At 38.9% G+C, this 13354-nt stretch overlaps 2 protein-coding genes across 4 annotated transcripts in view; one reads left to right on the top strand and one right to left on the bottom strand.

The window, feature by feature from the left end:
- si:ch211-140l13.3 overlaps positions 1–13354 on the top strand; it is a 48184-nt gene that overhangs the window by 22158 nt on the left and 12672 nt on the right. For all 3 annotated transcript variants that reach the window (XM_037751086.1, XM_037751085.1, XM_037751087.1), the window contains exon 6: positions 13120–13246. In XM_037751086.1, coding sequence (XP_037607014.1) covers positions 13120–13246 — 127 coding nt within the window. The remainder of the gene's footprint in view (positions 1–13119; positions 13247–13354) is intronic.
- Positions 5068–10146, bottom strand: gpr31 (G protein-coupled receptor 31). Its single transcript, XM_037751096.1, has 2 exons — positions 9067–10146; positions 5068–6998 (listed from the first exon to the last, which is right to left on the bottom strand). Exons 1-2 carry the CDS (start codon positions 9625–9627, stop codon positions 6477–6479), a joined length of 1083 nt encoding a protein of 360 aa, XP_037607024.1. The 5' UTR covers positions 9628–10146; the 3' UTR covers positions 5068–6476.

The following is a 13354-nucleotide window of genomic DNA, read 5'->3' as shown; positions in this document are numbered from 1 at the left end:
CTGAATGCAAATAGACTGCACAATAGATTAGATAGAAAATAGTTAACCTTTAAAAGTCATATACATTCCTACACGTTGGTGCTTTAACAGACAGTTTCATAATGAATGGAAATTCTGATATGCATCATGACCAGTAGAGTTATTATTTTGTGTCACTTCAAAAGGTTTTTGTATTTTGTGATAAAGATCCAGTCTGATTAAACAGATTTGTAAACCGTGCCCTCAGATTCAAAATCTGTGCAGTAAGAAAGTAGCTGGCTGGAGACAATCACTGCTACTCGTTCATTTTGGTAGTTCATCCACATCCATTCTGACATGTTTATCAAATGCTACCGTTCAGAATACTAGGGCTGTCTGGCTGGCTGATTAAAGTATTTAATCGTGATTAATCGCATGATTTTCCATAGTTAATGACACACTGACAGCTGTTGTTGCCTGTTGGGCTTGAGTTTGCCATGTTACGATTTGAGCATATTTCGTATGTTAAATGCAGTACCTGTGAGGGTTTCTGGACAATATTTGTCATTGTTTTGTGTTGTTAATTGATTTCCAAGAATAAAAATATACATATATTTGAATGCAAGGATATTAACCCACTCCCATGTTGATAAGAGTATTAAATATCTCTCTTTAAGGTACATTTTGAAAAGATACAAAATGTGCGATTAATATGCGATTACCCGCGATTAACTATTGACAATATGGAAAATTTTGAATAGTGCACGAGATGAGTGGAATGACAAAGCGGAAAATGATTCAGCCCAAACTGTTGGGCTTTAATGGAAAATTATATTATTGATGCCAGTTGTGCCCATGTGGCAACGCAGTGCTGAATGAGCATGTTTTGATGTCATCACAACAAAAGCTGCGTCCTTCCTATTTATGCAATACACAGTTCACACAAAGAAAAAAACAGTCACTCTGCCTGAAGTAATAGGGAGCAGTGGTGTAAGAAATTCACTGTAAAGTCCTGAATTCAAAATCTTACGTAAAAGTACAAAAGTACTCACATCAAAATGTACTTAATGTAGGCCTACCAAAAGTAAAAGTACTAATTATGCAGAATAACCCATTTCAGAATACTATATATTATATTACTGGATTATAATTATTGATGCATTATGTGTTTGTTTTTTTTTGCTTTGTCATTTCACTCATCTCATGCACTATACCAGATTTTCGGGACTGTCGCTGAAAACCTGGTAGTAACAAACGAAACTTGTAAGAGCGATGTATAGCGTCAATTTACACAAATTACTAGGGCTGTCAATCAATTACAATATTTAATCGTGATTAATTGCATGATTGTCCATAGGTAATCACAATTAATCACAAATTAATCGCACAATTTATATCTGTTCAAAATGTACCTTAAAGGGAGAATTGTCAAGTATTTAATACTCTTATTAACATGGGAGTGGGCAAATATACTGCTTTATACAAATGTATGTATATATTTATTATTGGAAATTGATTAACAACACAAAACAAAGACAAATATTGTCCAGAAACCCTCACAGGTACTGCATTTAGCCTAAAAAATATGCTCAAATCATAACATGGCAAACTGCAGCCCAACAGGCAACAACAGCTGTCAGTGTGTCAGTGTGCTGACTTGACTATGACTTGCCCAAAACTGCATGTGATTATTATAAAGTGGGCATGTCTGTAAAGGGGAGACTCATGGGTACCCATAGAACCCATTTTCATTCACATATCTTGAGGTCAGAGGTCAAGGGACCCCTTTGAAAATAGCCATGCCAGTTTTTCCAAAATTTAGTGTAACCTTGGAGCTTTAAAACTGAGCCCGCTCCAACCAAAAAATCGAAAGTTGCATTAATGCGTAAAAGAAATTAGCGCCGTTAAAACTAATTTGCGTTAACTTGCTACATGTATGAGCTTAAAATTTACTAATGTTAGATCTTCCTTTTTCTTTTGATCCTTTGTTATCCTTTGTGATTGTCATAAAACATGCTGTTTGCAGTAGCTCACCTTACAGCTTTTATGGTCATTGAAGTGTAAATGTGTCAAACATTCACCTCTTTGGTATCATTTGGAGCCATAAATGTACAGTCCAGAGATGTTTGTGAAGTCAGCTACTTGTTTGTGAGGCTGCTTTCCCTTTTTTTTATCAATAGCTTGGCATTTCTGACACAATAGATCCACTAATCAAAACCACACCCAGGCTTTTTTACTAGATGTTTCAAAGATTGCTTAAATGCACTGTGACTCATATCTGAACTCCATGGGAATGTTTCTGTGTGACAACGTTGGCACACTAAGCAGCTGTTGGGTAATCATTCATCAGAGAACAACCGTTAAATAAATGAATTCAAGATATTGCAATCATTTTCGGACCAGAAAGAAAATGAAGGATCAGTCCGCAGAAATGTACTCAAAGATAAAAAATATATTTATACATTCACATTACACATTACAGCAGTAGTAAAAAGACATAAAAGACAAGTATTCCCACAATGCCACCTGTAAAACTTATGAAATGTGATCCCTTCTCTGTTAAACATGACAGCGTCACTTAATTGAGTGATGGTTGGGGGGGGTATGGTATTTAAATCATGTATTGGGACATTTAGAATAATAAAAAAAAAAACGTATAATATGCGAGGACCATAGTTATAGGTATGTAAATTCCTTATATATAATAATCCGAAGAATTCAGAAGATGTTTGATTCCAAAATCCCTTCTATTGAACTGAATCTGTTTTATATTTAGGTCATATAAACCAGAAATTATTATAAATCCTTAACGTTAACATCAGTAGTATTATCAGCACCTATTTCTATTTGTAACAAAACACCGTTTAGCATTTAATAATGCTAGTACAGTACAGCTGCTGTAATGCTGAATTCATTGTCATTACTCACAAGTGTGTGAGCCATTAAAATCCCAAATTATTTTAATTAATACATTTAGAGCTATAAATTAACTTTAGCATGCATATCTCACTTTGTAGAAGTTGGTGATTAATTTTTTTTTTTGTTTTACAATTAGTGACAGTAAATTAGAGATATTGGAGTTATGTCCTATTTGTAATTGGGCAGATTGGTACATTTATAGTAATGTGGTTACAAAATTAAAAACAAGAATGAAGCATATTGACTGTCACAGACAAACAAAGAATATATACTGTGAACATACAGCTCTGACCAGGTCAAATCTACACAACTGAATGACAAAGTAAACACAAAACACCCCTGCAGGGCCGCAAACGTTTGTGTTATTTAAGGCGACATTATATATGACCTTAAGGCACATGTTCCTCTCTTTACTCGGTAAATATTTGCTGTGTTTTCATACACGTAGAGTATTGTCAGTTGTGCAGATGTGACATTTGCAGAGCCAAATACTTTGTGTATATAAACAGTTCTTCGCTTGTTTGTTACCCCTGAGTTCAGTATGTTATCGGTCTTATTTTTAATCATGTAGCCACGTTAATAAAGGTGTTTAAATCTAATACAAAGCTGTAGTGGGATCTTCTTCCCCTCCTCTTTTTCCATCAGAAGCAGCCACTTTTTTTTCGTGTTTTTCCTCAGTTGTGTTCCCACTTTAATTCCATTTTATGATAAATTCAACATGACAAGGACGTTGCATAATATTCCACAGCACAAATATCTCATTGTATTGTTGCAGTGATTCACCATTTCCCACAAAACAATGACTTATTTTATGATGCGCGGTGATGCATCTTAAACACACAGACGAGTGAATTACATGAAATTAAACCCTGAATGACCAGACCCCCAGCTGTTTGACTACTTTAATGAGTAAGCTATTTATATGTAGCCAGACAGTGACCAGCAGACATACTTTCACTAACTGCATTGTTACTGGTGATGATATCATCAAGGTGAGTGAGATCACCCAGGTGACGTATACTGTACATCTACAATGGAATTTCTCTGAATAAGTCTGAGTAAAGTGTTGTTTAGTCTGGTTAAAGGCATGATTCATGGTTCATATTGTGAGGGAAATTTTTACATTTTTGAGGCATCTTGTTTTGTGTGCTGGATTAACAGACAGACAGAAAATATGTACAGTAAACCCATCTCTTACATACAATATAAACAGTTATATAAATGATCAACTTCCTGTATGGGTTTTTAGGATTAGGGGCCTTTCACAAACCGGACCTTCCCCACTCACACTATGTGACGGAGTGAACTCACAGCTGAACAAAGCACCCTTCTTTAAGGTGTAGGTGACGAACTTCCCTGTCTTCGACGGAAACAGGACCTGTCATAACGTTTCGTAACCATGGTTTCGTATCAAGCGGCAACTGCTATACACAGCACTACAGATAAGCTTCAGTGAGGTGGCAGACTCATTCGCTCTACAGAAAATAGGCCTTAAGCTTATGGAAAAAAATCTGAGTCCGATTTATTGCCAAGTAGGTTTTCATGTTCAAGGAATTTGTTTTGGTGTTTTTTTGGTGCATAAACAAGAAACATAAATATAGAATAGAAAAAATTACAATAAAAATATTTTAAAAAATATGTACACTGTATCTGTTTCAAATGAAAGAGCTTGGCAGGAATGTGCAAAGATGTATTCTAGGGCATATGCAAAGGTAGGGGTGGGGGAACAAACCGATACAGCATAGTATCGCAATATTTTGCGTGTCAATATTGTATCGATACACGGATGTCAAGTACCGATCTTTTATTATATAAACTATTAACCTCTTAACAATCCGACGGCCGCTATTCTATCTTTCAGAAGAGAGAAAACCTCAATTGGAGGAATTGATTGTTTCCGACTATGTCATGTTAGCTTGTCGACAAGAACGCTAAATAACGCTACAAATTTACGCTAAATTTCGGCGAGGAAAAACTGGCATGGCCATTTTCATAGCGGTCCCTTAACGTCTGACCTCAAGGTATGTGAATGAAAACTTAGTGAAAACTGTATCTTATTAGATAAAACAGATGTTGACAAACTGCATGATTTGGATAAAAGGTAATAAATTGCAACATATCTTATCGCAAAATGTTTAAAATCACCATAAGATGGTCTCGTGACTTAAGTATCTTGATAATATCGTATCGTGGGGCCTCTGGTGATTCCCACCCCTATGCAAAGGTTCACAGTATTAACAAGAATATGCATTATACAGAAATAAAACTTACTCCCATGCTTTTTTTTTTCTTTTTGTGCAAACATCTTCTCATTTTTAACTCTGTTTATGAGCCGCTTGGTTTTTGGGACCGTCCCTTTAAATATACTACACTTAACAATCAAATGAAAACATCTGCCGTTTTCTAGACTACGCATTTGTTCCTAAATACAACGTAACAGTTGTTAATGTCCGTTTACGTACGGACGGAACTTGCATTTTGTAAGTAACGTGTTCCATGACGAACACAAAACGCTGTTACACGCGCCCAGTTGATGCAGACTCAATGCAGACTCCCCGCTAATTAGTTTGGGATGGCACTTAATATGGCGGAGAGGGTGTAGGGGCTGGTTTGAGAAAGGCCCTGACTCTTATGTAATAGAGGACTGACCGTGGCACAATATGCATCTATTTTGGGGTCAGTTACATGCACACATTTGAAACCCCTTCTTTCTTTAGTTCCCTTAGTTTGGAATTCCTCACCATTTACAGCTTCACGAAAATGTATTTGACAAGATTTAAACACTTTCGGGTGACATGTTTATATTTTCTGAGCCATAATTGATGGCAGTAAACACTAATGCTTGTTTGACTGTGTAAACTGTAGATAAAGGTTGTGTGAGATTGGTATGAGTTGACGGATACGATTCCTGCTTGTTTTCTTTTTTCGCCTCTAAGAGTTGAAAGGAATTTTTTGAGGTCATAACGACTCACTGTCCAAGAAAAACCGAGAAACAGATGTGCATAGTTTGGCTCAGGGGCAATCCCCTTAAAAATAACCCCTCATGTTTCACTAAATGAAATCCACCAACATTAATACAGTATATTCTAAACTATTAGGAGACTATTTCACCTGATGAGTCACTACTACAGTATATCTACAATGCTGAAGAACACATAACTTACTTTGGAAGAACCAGATCTTCCTATTTACATATGTACGTCTATATATTTCTATTTAAAGTTACAATCTCAAAGATATCCATTTTGTTCTCTTTGGCGGCACCTATTGCGATAATTGCAGGTGTGTTTTTGGATCTCACTTCCCAGAGATCCAAACAGTGTCAAGAATTAGCGGGAATGTCGCCATAGACTCTCAGTTGATACTACTGCAAATGCAAGCGTTTTCATCAGTGGGCCATAGGCTCATTCACCATGGTGTTACCTCATGTGGTGATAGCCATTGACTTAACAGACATTTATTTAAATGAAAATCTTTGAGATTATTACTTTAAGAATCAATATAAACTTAAATAACTACTCGTCTTGTCCTCATAGCGCACTTTACCTTCAGAGTCCCCTTTCATAAAGCAAGTACATGTTTGGGGCACATTGTCAGTCTCAGATAGCGGTTGTACAGGTTTGATCACACATAGAAACAGCCTCTGGTTTTGGTGATTTTGGAATGACATTATTGCGTCGAGGTTGCGATGTGTTTCCCGTTGAGCTCTCTACCGGCACTTGATCGCCTTTCAGTAAGAAAGGGAAATAATTGGAGAGATAAATGCTTTTAAACTTGGTGCTACAGAAGCAGTAGACCAGCGGATCCAGCAGACAGTCCATGTAGGAGAGGACCATGAGGCCATCAAAGAACGCGGCAGCTCTATCCTCTCTGGCGTTAGGCAATTTTCGGACCCGGGCGATCAGCAGAACCGCCCTGGCTATGGTGCAGGGGAGGAAGCAGACGGAGAAAACCACCATGACGGCGGTCACCAAAAACATTGCTCTCCTCAGCTTGGTCCTGTCCCCGACTGTTTTTCTCCTGAGCCGGTTGACGATGCGTACCGTGCAGTAGACCAGGATGACGAAAGGGATGAGGATCTGGGTGAAGAAGACCGCTTCTCGCAAATTGTCCGGCACAGTCTTAAATCAGAAAAAAATTATTTGTCATATACATCAACAACAAATTTGCATTCTTGATTGTGCATTGTGTCCCTAAAAATTGTATATTGGGACTGCACCGGTTATCAGTTTAACCACTGTATATATATTCGGCTGTCAAAGTTAACACGATAACGCGTTAATGTAAATACATTTTAATTTCGCTACTAATGTCTGTAACGCATTAACACAGTTTGCGCTTTTTAGGTTGTAGCGGGCTCAGTTTTGAAGCTAGAGTGAAGATACTGGCATCATATGAAACTAGAAAACCCAATGAATCCATTGGTACAAACTGCTTGTCGGGAAGAAGTTTAAATAACACTCCTAAACTTATGCTAAATTTTGTCGAGGAAAAACTGTCATGGCCATTTTCAAAGGGGTCCCTTGACCACTGACCTCAAGATATGTGAATGAAAATGGGTTCTATGGGTACCCACGAGTCTCCCCTTTACAGACATGCCCACTTTATGATAATCACATGCACTTTGGGGAAAGTCATAGTCAAGTCAGCACACTGACACACTGACAGCTGATGTTGCCTGTTGGGTTTCAGTTTGCCATGTTATGATTTGAGCATATTTTTTGCAGTACCTGTGAGGTTTTCTGGACATCATTTGTCATTGTTTTGTGTTGTTAATTGATTTCCAAGAATAAAAATATACATATATTTGAATACAAGGATATTAGCCCACCCCCATGTTGATAAGAGTATTAAATACTTGACAGATCTCCCTTTTAGGTACATTTTGAACAGATAAAAATTGTGCGATTAATTTGAGATTAATCGCGATCAACTATGGACAATCATGCAATTAATCGCGATTAAATCATTTAATTGATTGACAGCCCTAGTATTTTGTGTAAATTGTTGCTATACAGCGCTCTTCCAAGTTTCGTTTGTTACTGCCAGGTTTTCAGCGACAGTCCTGAAAATCTGCTATAGTGCATGAGATGAGTGAAATGACAAAGCAAAAAAAAACAAACACGTAATGCATCAATAATTATAATCCAGTAATATAATATATAGTATTCTGAAACGGGCTATTCTGCATAATTACTACTTTTACTTTTGGTAGGCCTACATTAAGTACATTTTGATGTGAGTACTTTTGTACTTTTACTGAAGTAAGATTTTGAATGCAGGACTTTACAGTGTGTTTCTTCCACCACTGCTCCCTATTACTTCAGGCAGAGTGACTGTTTTCACAAAATAATTCTGTACTTTGTGTGAACTGTGTATTGCATAAATGAGAAGGATGATGTGATAACATCAAACATGCTCACTCAGCACTGCGTTGCCACATGGGCACAACTGGCAGCAATAATATAATTTTCCAGTGAAGCCCAACAGTTTGGGCTGAATCATTTTCCGCTTTGTCATTCCACTCATCTCATGCACTATACCAGATTTTTGGGACTGACAGTGAAAACCTGCCAATGAAAAACAAAACTTGGAAGAGCGATGTATAGCGACAATTTACACAAATTACTAGGGCTGTCAATCAATTCAAATATTTATTCGCGATTAATCGCATGATTGTCCATGGTTAATCGCGAGTGATTGCAAATTAATTGATTGCAACAACAGCTGTCAGTGTGTCAGTGTGCTGACTTGACTATGACTTGCCCCAAACTGCATGTGATTATCATAAAGTGGGCATGTCTGTAAAGGGGAGACTCATGGGTACCCATAGAACCCATTTTCATTCACATATCACACATTGAGGTCAGAGGTCAAGGGACCCCTTTGAAAATGGCCATGACAGTTTTTCCTCGACAAAATTTAGCATAAGTTTAGGAGTGTTATTTAACCTCCTTCGCAAGGAGGCTAGTATGACGTGGTTGATGCCAATGGATTCCTTAATTTTTCTAGTTTCATGTGATGTCAGTATCTTCACTCTAGCTTTAAAACTGAGCCTGCTACAACTTAAATAAGGTGCGTTAATGCGTTAAAGAAATTGGTAGCGTTAAAACAAATTTGCGTTAATGCATTATTATCACATAAACTTTTAGAGCCCTACAAATTACACATTCAGCATGGAAACATTACCGTAACCAAGAGATCCTCTTTTGTGGCACCAGGTTCTTGGCTGAGGCTGTTGCAGCAGTCAAAGTTCTTGAGCATGGTGGGAATGGTGAGAGGCAGAAGAAGCACCCAGATGATGATCGAGATCTGAGGAGATTTCTTGAGCGCTCTCAGGAGATTCTTTCGACCGGGGTGCACCACATTAAAATATCGATCAATGGAGGTCACCGTCAGGAAGGCAATGCTGGCCCCTCGGTTTAAAAACAACATGAAGAGCATAGCTTTGCAGATTATGTCGTCTTTATTCCTCCTCTCTCCGTGGATGAAGTTGTATGCCTTTATGGGCAAACAGATGAGCAGCAGAATGTCAGCCAACACCAGGTTGAAAAGGAAGATGTTATTGCTGTTGGATTTCCAGAATTTCAGCTTGAATATGAAGAGGTGGAGGACAGATGCATTCAGAGGCAACGCCAGGATAAAAATTATAATCATGACAGCTGCATAGAACTTATACAGCGCCGCGTTTGAGGCGTCGCATTCCTCGCTATGGTGGAAATCAGGTGCATCGGTTGTGTTTAATTCCATTTGAACAGTCAAATAATTACAAACTAGAAAGAGCAAAAGTGTTCTTATCTGAACTGACAAGGAAATCCCTTCACACTTAAAGTCTCTGCAGTCTCACCCAGCAAACACACACACAAAAAAAAAATGCCTAACAAGTTTCTTCAATGTCTTCAGTTTTTAATCCTCTCTTAGGTTTTGAATTCTTCTTTCAGTCCTCGTGTGTGTTTCCATTCAGGTTTGAATGTCCTGTTTTGTGAGAGTCAGTATCAGGTCTGGAAGTGATTCTCTCAGAGGGCAGAGCAAATGGTTGACGCCTTCTTTGAGTTTGCCTTGCAGTTCAGCTCCGTGCTCGTAGCTCCGCCTTTTATAGCCCGAGGAGGTGAGTCACCAGCTGCTTTCCACTGTTGGACCAGTGTGGCTTATAAGGGCCAAGACCAGCCTGTAACTTTTAAAATACAAATAACACAAACTCTGTTTCTTAACAGGAAACATGACATGGTTTAACAATAAACTAACCTCAAACTTGGTGAAATATCTTTGGTGATGTAACTCTAAAATCTGCATGCCAGGTTGAGCCCTGACAAGCTCTGTCAGATACTGATAGCTCCAGCTGATATGACTTTTGACAGACCGCCAATCATGGGAGAAAAATGTTATGGAAAATTTTCATATTCAAAGCATACAGTGCTGCCGTTTCCTGGCACAAACTGTGAGAATTAACCATTTCTGCTACTCTGAGGGTTCAGTAAATCCCAGAAGCTACTGAATGACTTACAGTTTATCATGAATGACAGCTTTTGAGCGTCTCAGTTCCCTAAAGCTGTACGTCTCCACCGCGGGATGCTAAAAAAAACTAAGATAAATTCTCCTCAGAGTACGCAGATGTGGATCCCTGGGAATTGATGATGGATAGTGTAGGCATGAGGAGATTGACATAGTGCTGCTGTTAGTGATTTCTACTATGTAAGGGAAAGTAAATGAGGTTTGCGTGGAATGTAGAGTCCTAAGGGAGGAGAAGGAGAAGGGGGTTAACCCTAGGCCTCAGCTCTGCATGCCTCGGACTTTGCATGCTTCAAACTCCTTCTCTACTTCAGCTGCAAGTCCAGACAGCACGTTAGGAGTCAAACCGGTTTTAGAGACCTGGAGAGGACGTGACCTCATTCCAGAGTCATGATTTAAAAGCCGCCTTTATGCAAGACTAGATACATGAAACGTCCAAGCAATCAACAGTTATAGTACCTATATAATAAATCTGTGTCTATTCTGTTTGTTTTTCACATTTCTCTCATGTCATGAATGGTTTTACTGCTTTATTGCTTTGATGTGGTAGTTTAGAGTTATACTGAGTGACTACAATGCTGGATTTAATTTAGACCTTGTTAGATGAGTAGCTCTTCTGATCCTTGACCTCCTCTCCCTCTCCTGTGCTTCTTCCTCAGACAATGATTTAATTGTATTTTGGGTTACTCAGTCAACTATGCAGTGGATCACGGTAAAATTTAAGCCCAGCAGTCTGGTCTGATACCCTCGGTAGCACAGTGATACTTCCTAGCTACCTGGAGGATTAGTTTTATGACTAGGATTGATAGTAGGCCAATTTCATATCATATAACACACACATAGTAGCCATGTATTTACAGTTACCTCTCTTATTATGGGAGATTTTTGCTATGGATATTATGATGAATTTATGTACTGTAACATGTTTTTCAATGTAGATCTTGACAGAAATAATTAAAAAGAGTGTAGGTTGTTCCGAGTTGAGCAAACCACAGCTCAGTCTCATTTAAATTCAATAAAACTTGCGGTTTCTGTCCATGTCGTATTGCCCCTCTAGTTTTGTGCTTTCAGATTTAAATCGGCAATTGGCAAAATAAGTCAAAGTGATTTACGGGACATAGGTTCACTAGAAACTCCTTCAGCTCAGACTACAGGCAGCAAACAGCCCGCCGCAGACAGACCCAGATCCGGCTTCGCTGCCGCCTTCGACCTGCAGTCGGAGCTCCGGCAGGAGGTGGAGAGGTGGACAATCACGCAATTAATCGCGATTAAATATTTTAATTGATTGACTTTTGGTATGCCTACATTAAGTACATTTTGATGTGAGTACTTTTGTACTTTTACGTAAGATTTTGAATGCAGGACTTTACAGTGTATTTCTTACACCACTGCTCCCTATTACTTCAGGCAGAGTGACTGTTTTTTTCTTTGTGTGAACTGTGTATTGCATAAATGGGAAGGACGCAGCTTTTGATGTGATGAAATCAAAACGTGCTCACTCAGCGCTGCGTTGCCACATGGGCACAACTGGCAGCAATAATATAATTTTCCATTTAAGCCCGACAGTTTGGGCTGAATCATTTTCCGCTTTGTCATTTCACTCATCTCATGCACTATGCCAGATTTTTGGGACTGATTGCCAATGAAAAATGAAACTTGGAAGAGCGATGTATAGCGACAATTTACACAAATTACTAGGGCTGTCAATCAATTAAAATATTTATTCGCGATTAAACACATGATTGTCCATAGGTAATCGCGAGTAATCGCAAATTAATCGCACATTTTTTATCTGTTCAAAATGTTCCTTAAAGAGAGATATTTAATACTCTTATCAACATGGGAGTGGGCTAATATCCTTGCATTCAAGTATATGTATATTTTCATTCTTGTAAATCAATTAGCAACACAAAACAATGACAAATATTGTCACAGGTACTGCATTTAGCATAAAAAATATGCTCAAATCATAACATGGCAAACTGCAGCCCAACAGGCAACAACAGCTGTCAGTGTTTCAGTGTGATGACTTGACTATGACCTGCCCCGGTCCCTGCTGGGAGCCAACACCGACACCACGCTGCTGGAGGCCCAGGCCGTATTGCTGGGCCCGCTGGAGGGAAAGGAGGCACGGGGATACCAGAACCAGGACTGAGCGGGGCAGACTGTCAGACTCTGCTGTAGTAAAATGAGAGGTTTTCTAAAGGGACTCTGGTGCTTGGAAACACTACCGCTTTTGTCCACAGGGACCCCCAAATTCAACACAAGATTAAAGTTCCTCGCAGTAGCTTTAATTAAAATGTAATATCTCATAGGTTTATTTTTTTGTTATTGAAATGAACAGTGATTATTAAACTAATAGGACGTGATCATGGCTTGTTTATTGTGAGTTCCAGCAGGACTCTGAGAAGTGTAGCTTTGCAGCATCAGAGGCCTGTCAGACAGATTAACAATCAGACGACTGTTCTCAGATTGTCAAGCCAACCTGTGACCCCAGTAACACTTACTGTAAAGTTGTACCTGCTGCTACAACTCACAGCGGTGTCGAGTTTTCTCACTGTCATCCATACTATCTCACAGGGGGCTGAGATGTTTGGCACTCATCCAGTCACATACTTTTGGCCTCCAGCGGTTCACACAGTAAAGCTTTCCTTCACGTCCTATCCTGCTGACTCAATCCTTTCTGATCCATCAGCATAATGTACTGTATATTCAACTTTGTCTCCCACTCAGATGCAGATACATCCAAAGACGAGACAGCAGAGCAGAGACACTTCCCGACCACCACAGGGACTGACCAGACTGTACACCGAGATGGAGACCAGGACCCAGCCAAGCCCTCTGCTAACACTGAAGACAGGTACTCAGACGCCTGGCCTACAACTCAGAACATGTGTGGTACTTCTTTGTTATCTTAACCCTAACCCTTCATTTGTTTTTCATTTCCAAATATAATTTAAGTGTTTTT

The sequence above is a fragment of the Sebastes umbrosus genome, chromosome 18, assembly GCF_015220745.1.
Source record: "Sebastes umbrosus isolate fSebUmb1 chromosome 18, fSebUmb1.pri, whole genome shotgun sequence".
Lineage (NCBI taxonomy): Eukaryota > Metazoa > Chordata > Actinopteri > Perciformes > Sebastidae > Sebastes > Sebastes umbrosus.
Note: the sequence above shows the minus strand (reverse complement) of the source record. Positions and strands in the feature narration are given on the sequence as shown.

What these genes read in the sequence shown, in the direction of transcription:
- gpr31 (XM_037751096.1), bottom strand. Translation starts at nt 9,627, where the DNA reads ATGGAATTAAACACAACCGATGCACCTGATTTCCACCATAGCGAGGAA. An exon ending in AAGAGGATCTCTTGGTTACG is followed by an intron (nt 6,999 to 9,066) that starts GTAATGTTTCCA and finishes TTCTGATTTAAG; the next exon opens with ACTGTGCCGGACAATTTGCG.